Source organism: Triturus cristatus, chromosome 5_1 (genome assembly GCF_964204655.1).
Source record: "Triturus cristatus chromosome 5_1, aTriCri1.1, whole genome shotgun sequence".
Lineage (NCBI taxonomy): Eukaryota > Metazoa > Chordata > Amphibia > Caudata > Salamandridae > Triturus > Triturus cristatus.
In genome coordinates, this window is record NC_140587.1 from 865963396 (window position 1) to 865987464 (window position 24069).

General features: G+C 45.7%; 1 protein-coding gene across 7 annotated transcripts in view; it reads right to left on the reverse strand.

Moving 5' to 3' along the window:
• CD226 (CD226 molecule) overlaps nucleotides 1–24069 on the reverse strand; it is a 434463-nt gene that overhangs the window by 287824 nt on the left and 122570 nt on the right. For all 7 annotated transcript variants that reach the window (XM_085605898.1, XM_085605899.1, XM_085605901.1 and 4 more), the window contains one exon: nucleotides 4946–5296. In XM_085605898.1, coding sequence (XP_085462024.1) covers nucleotides 4946–5296 — 351 coding nt within the window. The remainder of the gene's footprint in view (nucleotides 1–4945; nucleotides 5297–24069) is intronic.

Consider the following 24069-nt stretch of genomic DNA (forward strand, 5'->3'; position numbering starts at 1 on the left):
CGAACTGCCAAGCCAGATCCTCCCTGGACCGGAAACAAGCATCCTGGGACCGGTTTTAGGGTAACACCCTTCATCAGCCTGGCTAGTTTGAATCCAGTGGTGTAGTGAGCACAGGACCCACGTCTGGGCATACCCTTCCCGGTCCTAGGATGCTTGTTTCCAGTCCAGGGAGGACCTGGCTGGGCAGTTCAGGCTGGACTGTTCGCATTGGGCGCTGGATCAAGACTGATTTGCATATGGCTGGGTCCAAACTGGAATGGCAAAAGGAATCCTTTCTCCACCATTTCATTAAGAATCATAGTGGTTTGCTGCCTGAGATTCAAGTCTGGCCACCAGATACAATATGTTTGTGCCCAATTCGGATAAAAGCGCTATACGTCCTTTTCCCAAACTCACACTGAAGAAAATTGTGAAAGACTCTGAATGTAAGGGCTGACCTATCCCTGGATGCTCAGCCATTCATGGGCCCTGATTACAGGTTGCAGTGTGCATAGTGCAGGGGTCCCGAAGTTACCTGGGCAGGGGCCCCGAAATTACCTGAGAAGGAACTATGGACCTGAGTGGTAATTCCACCATGGCATCATACAATCACAAATGCAAGTTTCAGAACTACCGGACCCTTTCTGCATTTTTAGCCAGTCCTCGCCCGGTTTCCAAAACACAAATGTTTCCTGCCTTTAGCAGGAAGAATGTGTACGTGGAAACAAAGCGGGTATAAAAACGTGCACCTCCCTCGATGAACACTGAATCTGGGGTGGCCATATCTGTCATGGAGATACCGGTCCACCTGACTCGCACTCGGGGTTTTCAAGTCTCACTTCCTCGTGGCTACTTGTTCTTATAGGATCCAGAGCATAGACATTGATTCACCAAAACACCTGGGGTAGCGGAAGTGACATCACACACCTTTGACCTTAATAACATCACAGGAAGTGCCACCATCCTTATATCATTAAGGAATTGAGTCTACAACCTTTAGGGTACTTATTTGGTCATCCTTGGGAACGCTACTCCTTTCTCTTTTTATTATATAAAAAATGATGTGTTTGTCTGAAGAGAATATAGTGCTACAGAACACTGACACTACTGGTAGCCTAACTTATTCACACCACAAACAGCCATAGCTTAATGGTTCCCCCCAGTGTAAAGCACAATGGGATATCGATAAATAGATTGTAGGAAGTATTTAAGTTTACATGTATACATTGATATACACCTTATAGTGAATATTAATATAGTATTCCAGATTGCCAATACAATTTGACTGCTGGTCATTTTCATGGCTTTTTCACTTGTGCAACTCACAGAGGTTAGGGTTTTTTCACACACACAATTTTTCATGCATTAACAATAATGAAACAAAGCAGTAACTTGTACAGAAATGTGTTTGCTTTGTAGTTAATTTTTGCTTAATTAGAAGTATATGCATTACACTGCTGAAATTATTTATTTTACAAAACCTACATGTAAAGCCCTGATCCCAGAGAAAGCTGCAGAAAGTAAACAGGGCTCGTTAAGATGCCCCATGCTCCCCATTTGCCATGAGTGCACTCTTAGGCAAAAAACACCATACAATAGGCAAGTGCCACCATTTTCCATTGGTGCTGTCCATATACCATGGGTGATCCTTTGTCAAGTATTACCTCTTTTATGTTAGGATTAACATTTGGGCATGGCTCTTCAACCCACAGAATGCCAAGGTAAGGAATTACCATTAGCCAGTGCTAGCATTTTGCAATGTGTACCCCATGCCAAGAATGTCCTCCAGTACTCAAGCGACAGCTTTTTTCCATGGTTATCCCAATATACCAGGTATAATTCTAGCATATATTAGTCTCAGTATTGTGCTAAGAATTGTCTCTAACATGCTAGCACAAACATTGTGAAAGAGGGGTTACATAAACCAAGAATTACCTTCAGAATGCCAGAGCTAACTGCAGACTTGCAAGCATAACACCACATTCTCTCTCGTACTCATTTACATAAACTCAATTATTCACTCAGATACATTCATAAATTATCACACACTCACTTGGACTCGCTCATTCTTTCTCACTCAGTCCAATGTTTTTTCACATTGACTCTCTTATTCTCATTCTTTTGCACTCATTCTCACTCACATTTAGTCTTAATCATTCTTTCTCACCCCCTCAAACTCATGTGCACGCAATCTTACTCTCATTCATTTATTCAAACTTATTCCCACTCACTATGAAGAATTAATTCTCACTTACATTCACTCACTGTAACTCACTCACATATTAATGGCCATTGACACTGCCTCACACTCTCTAACATCTGCACACTCATTCTTATTCATTCTCACCAACTCACACTCACTTCCACTACTTTTCTCATTCACTAATGCTCACTCACTAACTCAGTTAAAGACTCGGCCTCACTCATTAGCAGTCATTCTCTCTCTCTCACTTCAACACACACATGCTCACATATACTCTATCTCACACAAATGCACACTCACAGGCACACATGGACACAACATACATTTAAAGGCATTTACCTTACCTCAGCTATCATTGAGTATCTTGTTCCAGCTCTTTGCACTACATTTTCTTTTATTATACTAACAGAAAATAAAAGGCTATTAACTATTAGTATACGAAAAATGGGCAGAAATCAAGGAGGTGGAGCCTGTTACCCATGAGGAAAATTACTGATTGCACTCTCTTTCTAGAATGTTTCCCTCTCGCTCCCGCTATGTCTCTTTTTGACTTCTCTCACAACACTCTCTCTTTATTACTTCTCTTACTAACGTCTCCTTATCTTTCACTTTCTTTGAACTTTATGTCCCACCTCTCTCTCACCTATCACCCCCTTCTCTCAGATGTCTCTTTTGCATGTGTCCTCCCTCTCTGATCACTTTGTAGACTTTCTCTTTGTCACACCTGTCTCTTCCTCTAATTCTCTCTCTCTTAGCTGCACCTTTCACATTTTTCCGCTTGTTACATCTTTCACTTGTGTTTTCCTCTCTGCCTTCTGTAGTCTCTGTTTTTGCCTTTTGCTGTTATTTCTCACCTGTCTGTGTGGTGTCTTCTCTTCCTCTCTTCTAGTCTCTCTACTACGTCACCTATTAACTCTTCCTTTTCCCTCCCTCTCATCTGACAACGCAAGAGTAAGAGCTATTTAGAGTCCTTTCTTGCCGCAATTATGTTGCAAATGCTATTTTCAGTTTAAGGATGCCCCTTCACAACCGGCAGCAAAGGCTGCTCATAAAAGGGCCCCAAGTTCAGGAATGGTGGTAACATTTTGTTTCATTGCAGTGTCAGTTTCACTGCCACTGAGTTTATGCCTGGGAGGGTGTCACATAGATTATTTGCAGTAATATTAGTGAGCTGCTGCTGTGTTACAATATTTAAAAACACATCAAAATCCCTGAATTTTGGATGTAAACACCTTAAGAATGTGGAGCGTGCCTGTGCACTGTCGATGACCTGGCTAAAGACGGCATGAAAGAACTGAAATTGGATACATTCAAAGCTGTTCTGAAAAGGGCCCCCCAAAATACGTTTGGCCCAGTGGCCCAAAATCCTCATGATGTTCCAAAGCCACAATGGCACCCTACCCCTATGTAAACCCAAGACGAGGGGAGATAAACAGCATAAGACCCCCCACGTAAGTTAAGAGAATGAACACCTGGGGGTCTATTAGGATGGTGGATAGAATGCCACCGCCGGGCCGGCAATGTCAACCGCCGGGTCGGCGGCGGACATCTGTCCACAATTGGAACCCGGATAACCGCTGGTCACATTAGCATGACGGTGATGACCGCGGCGGTGAGAAATTCAGCCCGCCACTTTTCCGCCGGTAGCAGTCCGCACGCACGCATGCCTGGCGGGCGGAGCTGAACCGCTAAAATTGAGCCGGTGCAGGGTCAGGCTCCGCCTGCATGATTATGATGCCAGCGGTAGCCAGCCTTTCCGCTGCGGTGGAACAGCGATGGAAAAGCATGTGGAGAATGTCTCCGGGGGCCCATTGCGGGCTCCCAATGTGTTGGGTGGTGTTGGTGCACTGGGGGGTACCCATGGTACCCCCTATCATATCCCTGTACCAGGTGTCAGGCACTGTGCAGTGCCTGCCACGCAGTGGAGGGATATGCAGGACATGCTGCTTTTGACATCGCGGTGGTGCTGCTGGCAGCAGCAACCGCCGCAATGTTAAAGGCCCGATCATACTGCCGTGGTCGGATTTCGACTGCGGAGCATACTAATTGGACCAGCAGTTATGCCGCGGTCCTGGCAGGCGGTCTTTTCCTGCTACCATAGCGGTCGGGGAGATTTTCCGACCGCCATCCTAATAGACCCCTTGGAGTCAGGTTGAGCTCACTGGAGTATTTCTGTTCTTTTTTGATTCCCCACAATCCTACGCCTGTATGATTCCCCACATTTTGTTTTCTGATCTGATACTGTTTACACTTGTTCTTTCTAAAAAAAAAAAAAAATACCTAGCTCAAATGGAAATTAGTTGAAATAAATGTGTCTACAGAGGGAAAGAATATCAACAACTTGAACCTTGAACATTTTACTGACATATTTGTAACTGCATGTATCTACGCAAACATTCAGTTTCACCAAAATCCTATAGCAAGTGGTTGGGGAAATTACATCATCTGCCTATGATATCACAGGAAGTTACATGCACTGCCACGAGCAAGACAACACCCTTAACGAAAACTGAAGGCTGCATCGCGATAATAAACAGTGACAAAAACCGTCTACTAAAACTTTAAATGTTAAAGCCATCCATACTTTTAGCATATCATTAGTTTGCAAGTAGAAACTTAAGGGTACCCATCCCTTCCTCCTCAAGCAGTGTCCTGGGTTTAAAAATAATGAATTATGTATGCTGTTCGTTTTTTATGCAGTCAAATATGTTACGATACCACAAGCATGTCATTCCCAGCTCACTAAAAGTATCTATTACTCACCACTAGCTATATTCAGGCTTATCAGGATACTTTGGTTTCCTTTGGTTGTCGCAAAGTGGCAGCGGTAAATTCCTTCGTCAGATGCGATGACGTTCCAAATGGTGAGGGTACTGTTCTGAAGGCCATTGCAAACGATGAGGCTGCGGCGCTTGTGATCTGCCCCATAGTGCTGCAAGACCTGGCCATTGGACAAGTTGCACAGACCTACTGTGGTTTTCCCTTCTTCTCTTAGTTTTTCCCAGGTGATTTCCTTGACTCTGTCTCCCGAAGTATCTGCGCACGAGAAAGTGGCATTTTGACCCAACATTGTTTCATAGGTAAACGAGGATGGAGTAAACCCTTCAAAGTGATCTAAGGAAAAAGAAAGTATACCTTCATTTAGAACTGTTTAAATGACTGGAATAGGAACAAATGTTTTTGAAATAATGGACAACATAAGGAGTTCTTGCAATTTTTTTGATATTCCTGATATTCCAATGAATAATTCTTTAATGTATTATTTATGGAGTGCACATCCACTCGAGGGCATCATGTCGCTGGCCACCATCTGAAAACAAAACAGAATATTGAGAAGCTAAAATAATAAGCAAGCCATTGTTTACAAAGGGACTCTAAGTTCTAGGATAACCAGCTGCAAGAAAGGAGAGATAGGAAGAGGAAGGCGGCCCCTTGCCCAATATATAAAGTGGAAAACACCTGCCACCCGTGGCGTGGGACGCTGAGGACAGGAGGGAGATGAGTAGGAGGCTGGTCCCTTGCTGAGCTCTATGAAGGGCCAACACCTGCCACACTGAGTGTGATGCACGGGGACTGTGCCTTGGCAAAGCCCAGGGCAAGGGCTGACCTATCTTCACCTGTCATATTCAGAACAATGGAGGGCAGGTCCATCCCCCTTGGCTGCATCTTTTTTAGGTTGAACCTGCGACGGCGCATGTGCTGTTTGTGCATGTGCTCCTACCTATGAGAACATTGTGTATACCCAGGGGCGGTGCGTCCATTAGGGCGTTGGGGCTTTGCACTCCCCCCGCCCGCAGCTCCCTCGGCGTCTCTGAACTTAAGTAAACTGAATCAGTTTACTTAATTTCAAAGACGCCGAGGGAGAACTGACAATCATGTCAGTCAGCATGACGTCGGACCGCCCACCCCCTTCAGAGTCTGAAGGGGGTGGGCGGTTCGGCGTCATGTTGACTGACATGATTGTCAGTCCAGGGGCAACAGGCAGCAGCACAAGTGCGCATGAGTGGGGAAGGTCGGCAAATTTTTCCGCCGTGCCCAGTCATGCGCACTAGTGTCTGCTCTGGCTGGCGCATGCCCATTAGGAGAGCGAGGGTTGAGCAAAGGCTCAAACCTCGGTCTTCTAATGGGCAGGCCAGCGACTAGTAACCGTGCCCTAAGCCAATCCTGGCGCTGCTGGAGCAGCACCAGTATTGGCTGAGAGGGGTCGCCAGTCCACTCCAGTGCCGTTCATGAAGGCGCCAAGGGGAGCAGAGGTGGCGCGGACCGGCTGTGAGGTAAGTTTTATATTGAATACCCCGGCCCCCACGCAACAACCCTCCCGTGAGTATTGCGATGCATGCGAGCCGCGACTGGTGTTGTGCACCCACGAAGGACAGAAGTGATCTCTTCCAGGTCTCAAGAGGACTACTACCACGACCATTGAAGCCGAAGCCTAAGAACAATTGAGGCTCTAAAAAATAGAAGCCGGTTGGCCGTGATATTAGGCCACCGAGATAATTGCCGCAGAACTCGCACTGTGAACAGGTTGAGGAGAGACTTAAGCAGAATGCTAACCGCATACTGCGTGTACTAGGGGAGACTTATTGATTCGGGAGCGTAGCATGTGGTCATGATAGCTGGCATGCTTGGAAAAAGAGAAAGAGCCAAAAGTTGTGCAGTAAGGGAAACGCCCTCTTGTGCTCCCTTTCAGACCGTTTTAGGAGAACATCTGCACGGTTGCTGAAGTGTTACAAGTTATAGGCACGCGCTTTGTAACTGGCAAACGTACAGAATGCGGCAATGGGCGCGACAGATGGGTGATGATAACCGATCTCCTATAACAGTGTTTATTGCTTTAGGCTGCGGCCCCGGAGAGTAGCGAGGGCAAGTGAAGCCATCAGCCATCTTGATGATTTTAGTCCTTGCAATGGTCTAGTGTAGCGGGTGAAGAAAGCTCGCCAGGCAGACATGGTGAATTACAATTAGTAATTTTATAGTGAAAGATTAAGCGGTAAGAAGCCTGCAAAGGGAAACTTGTAGAGCAGTCGGAAGCGCTGCTGTCCAGTCAGGAATCTGCTAAGGAATTCGCCTAGCAGAAGTACAGATCGTGATAGCTCACCCCAATGTTTTTGCCTCACCACTTTGAAATGTCACCAGCCGCGGCTGTGTATAACAAGGGCTTTCAGCACTCCCATTGCTTAACATTCTTGGTCTCCTTTGTCACTCTTCTTTGGTGCCTCTTTATTGGCCAGTGCAGGCTAAGCTATCACTTCCGTTCCCTTCTTGGAGCACAGACCAAGCACAGATTGATTCCACTTAAGTTAGTGGCCGTCCGCTGTTTGCGCAATGATTAAGAAACTATTTTTTTTACCCACTATCACTCCCCCTTGTACTTGGTGCTTCTTTCCCCTCTAGCGGAAACTTGACCTAAAGGTATTGGAGCACTTTACATGAGCTCCAGTTATGTTACATTAATGTTTTTTTAAATTTGGTATTTAGGCACTTTAAACAACGTTACATTCGTGTTTTTTTATTTTTTGTTTAAGCACAAGACGATTAGGTGATTTGCTCAGAACCACAGGATGTAGGCTGATGCGTTTTATAGCGTTGGTTGCATTGAACTGAATTGAGCCACCCAGCCTGTACTCTGTCATGGTATACATCACTGCTTCCCAAGATCCGATGCCACCATGGACGTGACTGCTTGCCAGATAGCGCACAACTGTATGTGTGTTTTAATTTACTGACCCACTCTTTTCTTGTATTGCAGTTGCTTTTCATAGCATTCTTGCACTGGCTGCAAAAAGCTTTACCTTACATGGCGCACATCAGGCGTGCAATGCCCATAGGACTCAAAGGGATGTAGCCCCCCCCAACCAGACGTAGTTTGTGTCAGCCTGGGCTGAGACAGCTTCCCGGAGACACACACAGACCGTTTCTGAGATGCTGTCGGATGACTGGTGTGGCGTCCATTTTATTGTAGCGGCACCCGAGTAATTCACAAGTCATTAAAAGACCATTTACATGTTAACGAGGCTTTGTTGTTTTTCACCCCTTCTTAGAGCCCCTGCATCTCCACTCTGCCTATTGCTGGAAGAATTAGCCCCCCCCACCCCGAAATTTTCATTAGACCAAGAAATTTGTCTCTAGTTGCACCTCTGGCGCACATGCCAACATGTTTTTGGGATTAGTGCAATTTTTGATTCCAAAAATAAATTAATAACGAGGAGAAGGAAGGCCTTTTGAATGGTTTTGCCTCCAAGTGCCTGTATTGCACTCTCTAGCCCATGTTTGCTTTATCCCTGTCGCTCTCTGTATAGCTGCTCTGGTCCATGCTGGTGTCCATGTTGCTTCATATATTCCCGCCCCACTTTCCTGTTGAAATGTTGGCAGACCTTTTCTTTGTAAACTAATGTACTTATCATCTTGTTGGTGCTGCAGGCAATCACTTCTTTTGAAAACAGCATGGTGCACCGAACGGGCATGGCAGTTTTGGAGCCACAGGACGGTGCTGGTCTGTGCTGCTCTGTGAGTATCAACTAGGTGCGCGACACCTATAGTGCTAAAAGGGCTTTAGCACCACTCTTGCACCCCACCCCCATTGCATGTTTTAGCCTGGGCTGATAATGCAGCTTCAGGACACACACACACAGAACCTGACCTGCTGTGGGCTTCATGGGCAGTGGCTGGTGCCTTACTTAACTTCCTGATTATTTCACAGGACGTAAAAACTATTTACATGCTAACAAGGCTTTCAGTTTGTTTCACTGGTCCCAGTACCCCTGCGTCTCCACCCTGCCTATTTCTTTAATTTGTTCAATACATATGCTGCCACAGAGGGAGAATGAATTTCCTAAAGGGTAACATTAGGCATATACGGTTGTCATCTGGCTGTTTTTCTACCAGCAACCCGGTATTCTGCTATCCCAGTTGGTACAAAACAAAGCGAAATCCCCTAACATTGTATTTTTGATAATCAAGTTTATTGAATTTTTCAGAATAAAAAACACCTTGGTAGCACACATACACATTATACAGGCACATTGTATTAAGTGGGATACAATTTGACTCAAACGACACTTGTGGGCGAAACCCTGCCCGCGCCCGTTGCTCAGCACATACACTACCATTTGGACCTTTCACACTGGCGATAAATTAAATCATTTGCCCCATATTTTACCAAAGAGTTCTGGGCAGCCTCGGGCCTCAAAGAGGGGCTCCTCTTGGGTACCAGACCAGTCCACCCCCTGCCTTCAGGCGCTCACGGTGGGCGGCCTGACCTGGGATCAAAGCGCAATGATATCACGCTTTGCCACCGCCACTGCCGTGCCTAAAAGACGCTTATCGGCTTGTGATCCATCAAGGCCATCAGACACTCGCAGGATCAGGCGCAGCGGGTCATGAGGGACCTCCCACCCAAGAGCTTGCGTAGGTTCGCACTCCACCCCGTCCCAGAACAGGGCAAGAGCGGGGAACACTCTATTTTTAGCCCTTATATGTACATACTTCAAGCAGCAAGTATAAAACGAAAGCACTTTTGAATGTGTTCTAGAGCTATGTTGATGATCTTTGACTAATAATTAAACATGGTCAGGAAAGTCATCTTACAAATTAATACATACGATTTTGTTCCAATTTACATTTAGTTGAGGGCCTTGTAGATTCTTAAAACAACAACAAATGGCCATCAAGAAGCTGAAAGTTTGTTACAGGATCTGCAAATCATTTATTTCCTAAACCCTCTATTCCTACTTGATGCCATAATAGCAAGTTTAAATTCTATCTGAAACCTTTCTTGACAACCGTGGATAACATGTTGAGTTACTATCTGGGAATGAATCCTGCAATTAGACAACTCAACCATTATTCTCACCACTTACCCTTTGCTTTCAAGCTCAAGCTGCACTCACAGTATTCACACAGCACTGACACTACTCAACATGCACTCACACCATTCACCCTCCCCTTTTGCTTCACTCACATGATTACAATGCTCACCTTGCACTCACACAGCACTCCGCTCAGTTGTCACTCTCACCGCTCGCCCAGCAGTCCCATCACTCACCCTGCACTAACAGGGATCATACTGTACTTACACCTCTCACCATGCACTTAAGCAGTTCACTCTGCACTCATGACGTTCACCCTCCTTTTACCCTGCACTCACATAAGCACGCCACTCACTCTGCACAAACATGACCCTCTACTCATCTGTCACTCTCACCGCTCATCCTGCAATCTCATTGATTAACCTGCACCCCCAGCGATCACACTATTCTTACACCGCTCACCATGTACTCACGCTGTTCGCCCTGCACTCATGTCATTCACACACTCATACGAGCACACCACTCACCCTGCATTCACATGACACTCCACTCACCTCATTCTAACTACTCACCCTGCAGTCTCACTGCTCACCCTGCACTCAATCTTAAACAACCACATCACTCACCATACATTCATTCTTCACACTTTGCACTTTCACCCGCACCCAAACTCAAATGGGCGCATCACTCACCCTGCACTCACCCCTCTAACTCTACTCTCACACTGGCACTTCGCTTATCCTGCACTCACATAGGCATTCTGGTCAATCAGACAGCTCACCCTTCACTCACATGCCCACATTACTCACCCTGTACTCACACCACTCAAGCAGGCACAACACTTACCCTGGACTCACATCAGTCAAACTACAATCCCTCCTTTCACCCACGACTCACACGGGTACACTACTCAGCCTATACTCACACAGGCACTTCATTCACTCCTCACTCATGCAGCTCACCCTGCTTGCACACAGGCATAATAGTCTGCCAGGACTCACTGGGACACACCACTCACTGTGCACTAACTCCTCTCAACAAGTGCTCACCTGTCACCCTTTACTTTCGCTGCTCACCCTGCACTCACACAGGCACACTAGTCACTCTTCTTTTACATTGTAAGTTGCAACTGAAAATCCCAACATTCAAAGTGTTACTGGATAAAAAAAACATGTTTGCCAAAGGAGTCAAGCATTTCATAAGATCGGTTGAATGCTGTGATTTTTTTTTGTTTAAAGTGGATTTGTTAATAATGTTGCTGCTTGATTCACATGTGACACTGAATATAAGCCCTTTACAAAGAAGTGCACTTTTTCATTCACATCATAATTGTAACAAGCATTGACAAGGTCATATGTTGTGATTTCTTAATAGTGTATGGAGAAAATGTTTTTAGTAAGCTTCACTAAAACGCAAGATAGGTATAGCAAGGGCAGCAACAGTGCAAGCCTTTCTAATGCAATACAAGCAGATTTGACTAACGGGACTGTGAGCAGCAGCATGTATGTGTGTCTGTGTGTAAGTATGACAGAGTACAAATATATGAAAGAGTGCAAGAGATATAATGAGAATGAGTGTGAGTCTGTGAAACTGAGTGTGTGAATGAATGAGTGTCCGTGAGAGAAATACTGCACCCTATATACCAGGCATAAGGGGCCCACCTACGAAAAAAGGCAGACCATGGCACAGTGGAAGTAATTTCTGACTTATGACATTTGAAGAAATGGGATCTACTCCTAGGAAAGACCAGGCTTCTCTCAAATATTTTGAAAGTACTGGAATATCTAATGAATGCCCTTTCAGGCTCTATGATTTTTTAGCAATTTTGACCCCATTTTTTTTTATTCTCTTAGGAGAAGCTCACTCTCTCTGAAACCACCTACAAGAAGTCTCTTTACTCGTTTTGCTCGCTGGAATTCGTGGGAAGTATCAACCCCTACCACATACAAAGATATTTAGCAAACACTAGTGAGCAGAATTGGTAGGGTGCAGATGGGGCAGTTTAAGAGTAGAGTGCACACCGTGTCTGCCAAAAGGACAGCAGCAGGGATTTGCAATGAAATAAAAGCAATGTCTAATTGTAAAATGGATATATTTGCTTACATCCAAAAGTGGCTAAGTTTGTCGCTCTCTTCTCCTACCTGTATTACTTCCTGATTTATAGTCAAAATTAGGCCATGTGGTCCGGGCTATCCCAAAAACTCTGTGAATCTGGCTCCTATGGCTGAGGCAGCTAGTCATGTGCGGGCTGCTGCAGTTGGGAGAGCAAATTGAAACAGTGGGTTGGTAAGGGAAGAAGGATCAGTCTGTTGAGGCTGCAACAACTGGGTTGTCTGTCAGAATGCTGGGATATGAGGGCAGAACAAACTGCTTATTTTGAACATAACAAACACAAACATGGAAGAAATAAACATGTTTAGAAGCTTTTGCAGCATTACGGTGGTTGCCACACCCATTTTGAAAGAGGGAACATCCTTATTAAGAAGGTCTATTTGCAGGGGCATGGCTTGGTGCCAGCCAATATGGCAGCATGGTGAGAGAGCTACGCAGCGGCCCTCTTATCCTTGACAAAATCTGCCACCGTCTACTCGACCCTACACGGGAGAGATCATCAGGGTACCCATGCTGACAGGGGGCATCACCCCGGACTGAAGTGGGGGCCGCGATCAGTGACCCAGGAGGGCTACCCACAGTGGGCATGAAAGATCAAGGTGCGGCCGTAAGCATGCACAGGGAGAGGAGCCCCGCTGTGATTGTCCGGAGGCTCCAGACCGGCTGCATCGGGGAAAGTGCCAGCAGGCAGAGCATCCTGGCGGCCAGCTGAGGACTGCGGTGGCAGCTGTCCCCACAGTGGAAGAAAACACACCATCGGACCCTCAGGAGCCAGAAATCGCTGGGCCGAACGACGAGGCCTGCAGCAGAGATTGGGGCTGGGCTGCGACAGAGGACCAGGCGCAGCGGCGAAGGCCGCAGGAAGCTCTCTCGGCTCTGTGAGGTCCACTGGGGGTGCACCCAAAATAGACACCTGCTCTTCGCGCTGCCCCCCTCTGATGTGACAAATGAGGACACCTGGTGGAGCAAAAAAGACCAGGCGGAACATCCCTGAGGTGTGTGACAGTGGCAGCTCCTGTACCTGCAGACCTCCAAGCGAGTGCAACACACGATCTCAGAGGCCAGAACCCACGATGCACAGAGCCTGGTAAGTCGCACGGGGGTTATTCCTGACCAACCCCATGGCGGTGGCAGAAGCTCGGGTGACCCGAAGGGAGGGGTGCTCTGGACATGGTAGGTGGACTCGGGAAACTCCAGTCATTCTGAGGAAAGTGCGCACAGAGCACCGATACCATAGCCGAAACCGGGAGCCCCACCGTGGACCATTATCGCGTGGATCCTTAACTTCTGGGACCGTGACGTAATCCTGCAAATGGCCCAAATGAGGGGTGATCTACCCAATGAAAATGCATCAATTCAGTTCATCCCAGACTACATCCTCATGGTCCAGCGGCAACTACGCACCTTTGATGAGGTTAAGAGAACTTTGCGAACTGAAAACCTCAAATACATGATGCTGTTCCCAGCCAAGCTCAGAGTCCTGGTCAATGGCAAATCCTGGTACTTTACATCACCTGATGAGGTATGGGAAAGGTTCGAAGAAGGGCAAAAGACCAAGCAGCAACAGCGGCAGGAACCTAATCAGCAGCGTGAGGACCGGAAATATACCTCCACTTGGAGAATGCAAAATGAAGCGACAGAAAAGACCACTCTCCCAGGAACTTGCACCCGGGTATCGAGCAAATGAGGAGGGGGCACGGAGGAGTCCCATACAGTGATGGGAAAAATGCTAACCTCATCCGACTTGAGAGGTGAGTGGGGCGCCCAGGGACTCAACACGTAACGGGGACTGCTCTGATGTCCAGAGCAAGACATTAAAGTAGGGTCCACAACTTAGACAACACTCAATATGCCTGTTTAACTAACTGATGCAATGAGGGCGGGAGGGCTGCTGCATATACACAAGTGGCAGAGCCAGCCAACCCCAAGTTGTAAACATGGTTCTATTTGGACAACAGGCGCTCTGCAAATTGGGGAAGTGGGTAGTTCTAAACCTACGGTGCAGGGTAGCAGGGAGGGTGATAACTACAAGGGGGACTAGTTCGCAAATTGCAGGTTATGTTTGTTATATGTTGATTATGGTTTACATACTGACCCATCTCACAGGCAAGATGCACTGGGTGGCAGCCAGGGGGCAGAGGGTTGGGGAGGGCAAAGGGAACGGGAATCCAGATACCAAACACCTGACCACAGCTAAGGCACCACAGTCTACAGCTGTAGTGGAGACAGGGTTTTATGTGCACCCATTGCTATGTTAGCATAAGAGCTTTAGAAGTTAAATGCCATTTTGCCACTTTGCTGCTTTTGCACACAACACTATAGGCAGCTGTTATTACAAGAAAAACTGCTTGCTTGCTTTTTATTCACATGAGAACGGTCTGTTGTTCACATCCCTAGACGTGCACCGCGACCTTAGTCTGAACACTGTGTGCAGAAGCCGTCAAGATCAAATAACAATGTATGCTGTTGAATTCAGGTTGATCGGCCCATGCCACACAACAAGCACACAGCTGCAAATATCTGAAACTCGGGTGCCTTTAATATTGCATTTGCATGCATGATTCAGACACTTGGAGAACACCTTTCCAGACACAGAGAGCAGAGCTGATCCTGTGATGTGATTCACCTAAGCTGATCTTTGAGGTATGGGGTTCCCCATTCAAACCTAGAGACCTTCTATTAGTTTATAAAAACAGTTTACTAGCCAAGGGAGGGTGGTTCACAAAGTATTATAGGACTTGTTTTCCACTATCATTTTTAATATGATTTCTCCCTTAATTTTCTATGGTATTGTAACAATGCTGATGGTTTTATTTTTAATCATTTGTCTGCTTATGTTAGCCAAAGTACTGCACCTTAGAGCACGTAGTTAAAAATAAACATTTTTAACTTTTCTGTGTCTCTGATTACTCTTGTTGTGGACTGATATGAGAATAATAACGGACAGGTGTTTCTGATTCCCACCATTCCTGAGAGTACTCTAAGTCGCTTGTTCTGGGTTGTCTAATCATTGGTAGGTGCGAGATGATACGGAGAACGAATGAGACACTGATGCAAGTCAGACAGGGGTTCTGGGTACTGAGGTGAGTTTTTTGGTACACCACAGTTCACTGAGGTCCTGGTTTCCTGTGCATAGTTCTGTGCATGAGCAGACTCCCCGCAACACAACCACACTGAAAGTCCTCACATGGGACGTGAATGGCCTGGGGTACAAAATTATGCGGACTATGGTCCTGCAATACTTATGTAGGCCTCCCCCGACCGGGTCCTTCTCCAGGAGATACATCTGTGAGACAACCAATACCTAGCACTAAATAGATAAGGTTAAACTCTTGTGTCTCACGCGGGCTTCACGTCAGGTACCCGGGGAGTGGCGATCTTGGTAAAAAACTCAGTACCCCTGCTATGGGGCTGCATCTGGCAGGAGCCACTAGGCCGATTCGTGGCTCTGACTGGGACATGGTAAGGGCGAAATCTAAATTTATGTTCAACATACATCCCACCACAGGTAAACGCAGAAATCTTCCCTGAGTTAAGCAAAACACTGCTAGGCATGCCTCCCGGAGTGCTCGTACTAGGAGGGGACATGATCGCGGTAAGGTAGCACGATTTGGACAGGATGACAGTGCCTGCCCGTGTAGGGGGGGACAGATCCCCTGTGAGCATTCCCGATGGGCTCGTCAGACCTATGAAGATTGCACAACCCGACCAGTAGACAGTACACACATATGTCTGCTGCACACGGCAGCGGGTCACGTTTGGATTACCTTTTCATCAAATGCACACATGTGGGACACTTCCACGAGGCACAGCACAGAGCTAGAGGCATATCCGATCACTCATCGGTGGAGGCTATGCTCCAGGGCCAACTGAGGACCACACCATGCCGCCACTTATAGCACCCTGGCACTTCCAGAATAGAGAGTTTCAAGCCAAGTTCAGAAAGCAAATGCAGCAATATTTTGATGAAAACCCTGGGTCGGTCAACTCGCATTGCACCCTATGGGAGGCACATAAACTTGTGGCCAGGGGATACATACAACCACCGATAGGGGCACTCAAGAAGGAGAGGCGCTCCAGGTGTGAAAATCCAAAACACAAGACTGATATTCTAGAACGAATGATAAAGGGCAATGAATCAGATGCCTGCAGGCTGAGACACACAGTAGACCTTAAAAAAAGGAAGTTTAGGGATTTGGAGGAAGAGGCAGCCCACCACCATGCAATAGCCATACAGAGGCAGCTGTACGACCTAGGGGACAAGGCCATTAAGCTCATCGCATGGCTAGCAAAGAAAGATAGAGAGCGCAACTGGGTTGCAGAAATCCGTATGGAAGATGGCACAATGCGAAGGTCTGGAGCAGACATAGCAGAGGCCTTTGCGTCCTACTGCGAGTCACTCTATCAGTCAGCAACAGCTAGATCAGAAGGCAAGAGTGAGGAGCTGCTCAGAGACATTTCCCTGCCAAGACAGAGACACCCCAGATTGGGACCTAGTGAAGGAGGAAGTGGAGGGGACCATCCGTGACCTACAGTCTGTGAAGGGCTACCCACAGAACTCTTTATATACATAGCAACAGGGGTGGCACAACTGTTGCTTGATATGTTACAAACCGCACAGCAGGAGGTGTGCCTCCCGAGGATCTGAAATTAACCACAATCATAGTCATCCCAAAGAAAGGCAAGCCCACCAAGCTGTGCAGCTCCTATTGGCCTATCTCCCTACTTAACTTTGAAAACAAGTTTCTGACGAAGTCATTAGCAAATTGGCTCATCCCCATAATCTCTACCATAATACCCTCAGATCAGTCAGGATTCATACCCTACAGAAGCACCAGACTGAATCTTAGATGCTTATACGGTGTAATGCACGCCACAGCGGTGAATCCGTATGTACCTGCAGCTCTTATCTCACTGGATGCCCGAATGGCCTTTGATAGCACTGAATAGCCCTATCTTAATGCGGTATTGCTCAGATTAAGCCTAGGTCCAAACTTTTGTGCAGGGGTCCGTCTCCTTTATCAGATCCCGGAATCACAAGATTCAGTCAACCAGTTGAAACTTAAAATAAGAGACATTTCTTTAACAACAAAAGAAACACAAACAGACAATATTTATGTTTGTACCTAAATTTTCTACTTTTTCAGATAAAATAAAAGGGATTACTTTGAAGCGTTGGAAACTTTTGCAAATTGAAACAAATTTCGTTAACATTTAGAAGGGACCATTATTTGCATTTCAACATTCCAGAAACTTAAAGAGATTTTGTCTAAGTAAAGTAGTACTACTCGAAAAAGAACTGGAAAGGCACACTAACGCGTGAGATTTGCTTTCACTGTAATAACATGATTCTGATCAACCATGGAACCCATCCTCATCATGGCCACAAAATTACATTGAGACACACAGCAAACTGTGATAGCAAGAACTGCATATATGCTTTAAAGCTCCATGTGGATTATTAAGCATATGCAAAACTGAATGAAAAATCAAAGTCGGAATCACCTAGCATAAAATCGACATTCGGAATGAGCTCACAACATCCAGTATTACCACCATTGGCATGTTTCAAATCACAGCATCAGACAGTTATGCTTTCAAGTTTTGGAAATTGTAACACTTAATCTTGAGACAAACAACAACTAAAACATTTAGAAAGGGAAACCTACTGGATAACATTGTTGAGCACTATGTAACCAATTGAGATGAATGACAGATTAGAAATGCCCTGTTTTGTTTAATGGGTTACACCTGTTAAGAGGTTCTTCATTTGCATGATCTCTGTGCATTGCTTCTTGTTTGGCTTAATATGCTTTCTTAGAAATGTGTATCAGGTTGTGCTTCATCATTGGTAATGGGTGCGATATTTACATGCTTTAACATTTGCTTGCTTTTGCCGCTATGCAGACATTAGTGTCAGTACATTACATATTTTGTTTGTTGTTTACCCTATGTAGACAGTAGTGCCATCCTGTCACACATTTAAGTGTGTTATTTTTGTTTTACGACACACATTGTTCCAATCGTTTATGTTCAAACTAGGGTTGGTTCACATTTTGAAGTTTCATTATATTCACATAGAAATAGAAGAATGCACAAGGTCATGGGTAATGTTTTATCTTTAGTCTATGCACAGTATGTGTGTTGTTGGAAGTGTCCCTCTTTTTGTACACTTTCAGTGTTTAGGATACACTCCCTATCACACTTAAGTCCCTATGACTAGTTAGCACACAGACCAATAGATGCATACATCTAGGAGGCCCAAGAGACTTTTCGCTAACATAAGGAACAACAACCAATAATGGTAAAAATAATCACTTTACCTCTGTATTAAGTGGTTGCTGCGAATTGCGCCTTAGGTATACCACAATTTCAACCTCGATGTTGTGGGATGTATTTGGAGCTTAGTGCTATTTTGTATACAAATGTTGCCAGTATTTTTTTGTTTGTATGAGCACGGAGGTTTGTTTCACATCCATTTACACACATGCACACAAGGCTTGGGTTTTTTATTTTCCACAATATTTTCAGTGCACTGTTAGCACCATGGTTAGAACTGGATGTTATTGGAGAGCATCACATAACATGTTCCAAGATGGTGCTGACATTTATGTGGTTTTTCTGCCTCAAGTTGAGTTCACCAGGTCTTTGGTCACATGACCCGATTATTTATTTACTGGTGACTGTGGTATTGGCTGTGATGACGGCCCCACAAGTTGGTTTACAGAGGATGTAAGCTTCAGCCGAGGCAAGAATTTCAGTCCTGCCAAGTACCACACTTCAGGCATTAGACTAACGCTTTTTAGTGTGGTGGTCTGCATCACTGCACTAACATGCATTAGTCATGCATTTTTAGTGCCTTGACACCACCAAGGACGACCGGTGTTCAAAGGTAAAAGGGGCTTTGCCCTATCATCAATGGGAAGCAGGAGAAGGAAATTCAAGAAGCTTGTGTTAAATAAAACAGTTTCGATTTTGTTTTCTTTGGTGAGGGATTGGTGCAAAAACCAGAGAGCCCGTGAGTAGATGTGGAGTGAGGAAAACCTATTCAGCAGGCACAAATCAGGGCAGTTACATCTTAGGTGGGCGTCGGAAGGTTGAACAGAGCTAAATCTGTTTGCATTTGGGCGTTCATAGCTCTGGTCCAAGGTAGAGTCAGAAGAACTCCATTCAAGTAATAGGTTGGGGTTGAGCAAGCAGATGAGGACAAGGAAGGAGTGGGTGGTAACCAGCTAACCGTGCACTCCCCCTCCTCCACTGTCACTCACTGCTGGCTTACTTTTCAAAGCTAATGAGGAGGCTGGATGACGAGTCCAGAATCGCTTGAGCCTAGCTTTCAATTTTTGTTAGTTAGAGGAGTGTTAGAATGTAGTTGCGCAGAAGTACTCTTTGTCTTAATCAGCTCAGTCGAATCATTGTTGAGTGTTTCTATTTATCCTAACTTTCCATGAAAAATGGAAAAAGCTCGTATTTTCACCCAGTGTTTTTTTATACTCCAATGCGTTCATGGTATCATAAAATGAGGTTTTCCCATTGACTCTCATGCTGCAAGTTGTTACGTTCTTTGAGGCAAACGTTTTTCTCCTTGGAGGGAGGACAAGCAGAGATAAACATCCAGATATGTTTGGAGAGAAAGAAATAGGTCTTTCCCTCTCTGTCCCAGTATGAGAACTGAATTGATGAGAGAGGGTGGAAACGTGCTGTTTGACTTTTCATTACAATTTCTTTCAGTTTTCCTTTCCATCTGTGTTGAGAAGCCGAAACTGGTCCTAGGATGCTCGTTTCCGGTCCAGGGATGACCTGGCTTGGCAGTTCGGGCTGGACTGTTCCCATGAGGCACAGGGTCAAGACTGATTTGCATATGGCCACGTCTAAACTGGGGTGGCATGGTGAGCAAAAGAATGATGGATTTAACCCAGATCTCTTGACTGGGAGTGAATATTTTGATTTATTCTGCATTCCGTCCATCAATTGTGTGTCGTTAGCTTCCTCGCCCTAAGTGCGCCGGGTATGCCCAGACGTGGGTCCCGGGCTCACTGTACCACTGGATTCAAGCTATCCTGGCTGATGAGGAGTGGAACCCTGAAACCTGTCCTAGGATGCTTGTTTCCGGTCCAGGGAAGACCTGGCTTGGAGTTCGGGCTGGACTGTTCCCATGAGGCACAGGATCAAGACTGATTTGCATATGGCCAGGTCTAAACTGGGGTGGCATGCTGAGCAAAAGAATGATGGATTTAACCCAGATCTCTTGACTGGGAGTGAATATTTTGATTTGTTCTGTATTCCGTCTATCAATTGTGTGTCATTAGCTTCCTCGCCCTAAGTGAGCCGGGTATGCCCAGACGTGAGTCCCGGGCTCACTGTGCCACTGGATTCAAGCTATCCTGGCTGATGAGGGGTGGAACCCCAAAACCTGTCCTAGGATGCTTGTATCCGGTCCATGGAAGACCTGGCTTGGCAGTTCGGGCTGGACTGTTCCCATGAAGCACAGGGTCAAGACTGATTTGCATATGGCCAGGTCTAAACTGGGGTGGCATGGTGAGCAAAAGAATGATGGATTTAACCCAGATCTCTTGACTGGGGTTGAATGTTTTGATTTGTTCTGCATTCCGTCATTTTGAGAACACACAGGGCATCATTTACAAGGCCCCTAGCAGCACTTTTGCACCACAGGAGAGTCACGTTTTTGAAGCTCCACTAGCACAACGTGTTGCAGCATATTTACAAAGACACGCAGAACCACTTTGCATTGCCTTTCATGACATTGTAAATATGTGGCCCTATCACACAGAAATCTGCGTGAAAGGGGCGTCCCATGGGTGTTGCTCTGAGTGTTCCCACACAGCACCCAGGGAATCTCAAGCATTCCCAGATTTATGAGGGATTGTAAACCTTGGAGTGTGTCAGATGCTAACGCAACCCCAGCGGTGGCAATAGGGAGGCGCAACAAGGAGAAATATCCTTATTTCTCCTCGCTTTTCCCTCTTTCTATATGTGCTGCATTCTGCAGCATACATAGAAAGAGGAAAACACCTCTCGTGTTTTTTTGTGTGCAGGAAGATGTCGATTCCTGCACAAAAACAATCACCCTAGCACCATGGCACAAGGGTGCCTGCTTTGGCAAATAGCAGCCCATTCATTGTGCACCAGCACAGGGGAAAAGGACAGGAATGCACTGTATCTCAGATACAGTGCAATCCTGCCCTTTTTCTTTTGCTGCAGGGCAGAGCAGCAAGATTTCTTGAGGAGCTGCCCTGCGCCAAAACCTCGTTAATGAGGCCCACATTATTTATTGAAAAATAATGTGAAACTGTTTTGATAACCATATTGAATGGTTATGGAAACGTGAAACCGAAAGTGCAGCTGCATGCGTTTTTTGTCATTAATGGGAAATCTCAGCTCAGATGGAAGTAACAAGCACAGAATAATGTAAAGATGTAAATTTTTTCCTTTTAAAGTATGTGAATGGAACAACATCCAAGCAGCAAATAACTGCTTGTATGGTGCTGCTGCTGTCGTGGATGGCTTATGTTGAATGAGCAAGCCACACAAAATGAAATAAGCACTAGGCTTTGGCCTGTCTTCCAAGCAGGAAGCGTATTTAAATGCCTCTTAACCCCTTCGCTGCGGGGGTAATTCCCCCACGGCGCGGGGGGGGCACGGAGTGCCGCGGTGCTCGTGGTGAGCCCAGCTCGTCATGAGGCACAGTGGAGCTGTGCTCATGACGAGCTGAGCTCGTCACAACCCCGCCCACTGATTGATTCTCCCGCACAGGCGGGGAATCAGTCGCGCGTGAGCGGAGCGCAGCCGTTATGACGAGCCCAGCTCGTCATGAGCACAGCTCCAGTGTGCCTCACGATGAGCTGGGCTCGTCATAAGCATGCAAGGAGTTAAGAGAGGAATTGCCTTTTCAACAAACACGTTTTTAATAATTTTGGGGCAGATTTATGTTGCACTTGCGCCACTTTTGCGCCGCCGTTGCGTCACTTTTGTGACGCAGCAGCGGCGCAAATCCTGCGCCATGGTGCGGGGTATTTACAACGTGACGCATCTGGGAGATGCGTCACGTTGTAAAGCCCTGCGCCACATGTAGGCGTTCCAGGGCAGGTGGGGGCGTTCCGGCGCAGGAACGCCTCCTAAAAGTGGCTGAGTGAAATCTACAAGATTTCACTCAGTCACTTTTAGGCCCATGCTGCGTCAAAACCCTGCGCCTGCTTGAAGCAGGCGTAAGGATTGACGCAGCATTGTACAGATAGGGCCCCCCAGAACATTGCTGGAGCTGCGTCGCGCTTGCGACGCAACTCCAGCAATGCGCCACTTTTACAGCACAGATGCGTCACGCATCTGTGCCGTTTTTGCCCCATGGTGCGCCGCATTATAAATGCGGCGCATCCATGGTGGCGCAGCTGTGGCGCATAATAACTGGCGCATCCCTGCTGATATGCAGGGATGCGCCAGTTATCATAAATCTGCCCCTTAGTTCCAAAACAACTCTTTTGGAACAGATCTGTTTTTCATATTAGATCGATCAGGGGCCAGTATCAGCTAAGATTTTTTAGATAAATATGTAGCCAGATTGCTTTACGCCACAACACTTTCAAATTTCAACAGCCGCCACTGGACACCACCTGACTATGAGGGAGACAATGTGAATGATCGCGACCACCATAGAGGAGCTGCGTTAACAGCAGCATGGGCCTGGCGAGTGCTGTGCAGACTGTGGTAGAAGAATTGTACTGGCATGTCGGAACTCCATTGGAGGTGGAGGTTATATTTGTCTTGGAGTTGTTTTATTTTTTTCTTCAGAACGGTCTTGTGACTCTGCTGTAGGTGATGATTTAACTGGGTTTGCACCTACTTTTATTTCTTTTTCAGTTACACTCCTGAGTATCCAGAATTAAGTATTGTGTTTACGCACTGGCATTTGTCACTGGTGGTTGGATTTTTGTTTTCTGTCCTCTTACAGTGTTCTAATTGCACTGCATTGGTGGCGTGTTTTGTATTTATCCAATACCCAGGTTGCAATAAGAATATTGCAATGCATTATGATGTGGACCTGATCTGTTCTTGAAACTTTATAATCTCAGGTTCCACCACCAGTTTTCACTTACTGTTCTGGAAATATGTTTATATTTCTTTTATAGTCCTTCTCCCTGACGAAAAGCAAATGTTTTCCAGAATGCATTGGGGTATACATTAGAGTATGGAATTCTATCAAACACCATGCAGACATTCTATTAAAAAAGGTTGGATGTATTATGAAGGTTGATTCACCTTGGATACACCCCAATCATCATTTTGTTGGGTGTACACACAAGTGTACATATATATCTCAGTTTATTATTCATAAAAAATGTATATTGGCTGACCAACTTTGAAGATTCTGGTTTGTTTGAAGCAACTTTAGAGCTAAGAATTGGAACTTTCATGGGTTTCTTTTTCTTTCTTTAGTTTTTTTTTATTGGTGCAGTGGGTCTGCATACCAGTAGGCATGCCACAGTACTTTTAGTATTTGTTAAAGACTAATGTTTGAATTTTAGATTAATGTCTCGTGTACTGCTATGGAATCATCAGCTGCAATAGTCTGTTTTCACCTCAGGCAGTGCAGTTCTGCACACTACCTACCTGCCCATCATCAACAAATTGTAGAGACTTCTTCACCTCATTCTACTCAACCACCAGTCAAGGGGTTTACAATTTCAGGGTCAGACACTGTAAGAGAGAATAGCTCCATTCTGAGTTCTCGAGCCCAAGGCAATATATTCTTCTTTTGTCCTAAGGTTTTTGTTTGTTTGCATGGTGCAAGATTTGGAACTGTCTTATTAATAAACTGCCAAATTACAACATGTAAACTACACATTCCCCATTTCTTAAGAATTTTGTAACAAATGGGCAAATCATTACACAGCTAAAGCAAACATGTTGGATTCTTATTTAAATGAGAAAAATAACAACAGGCACAACCTA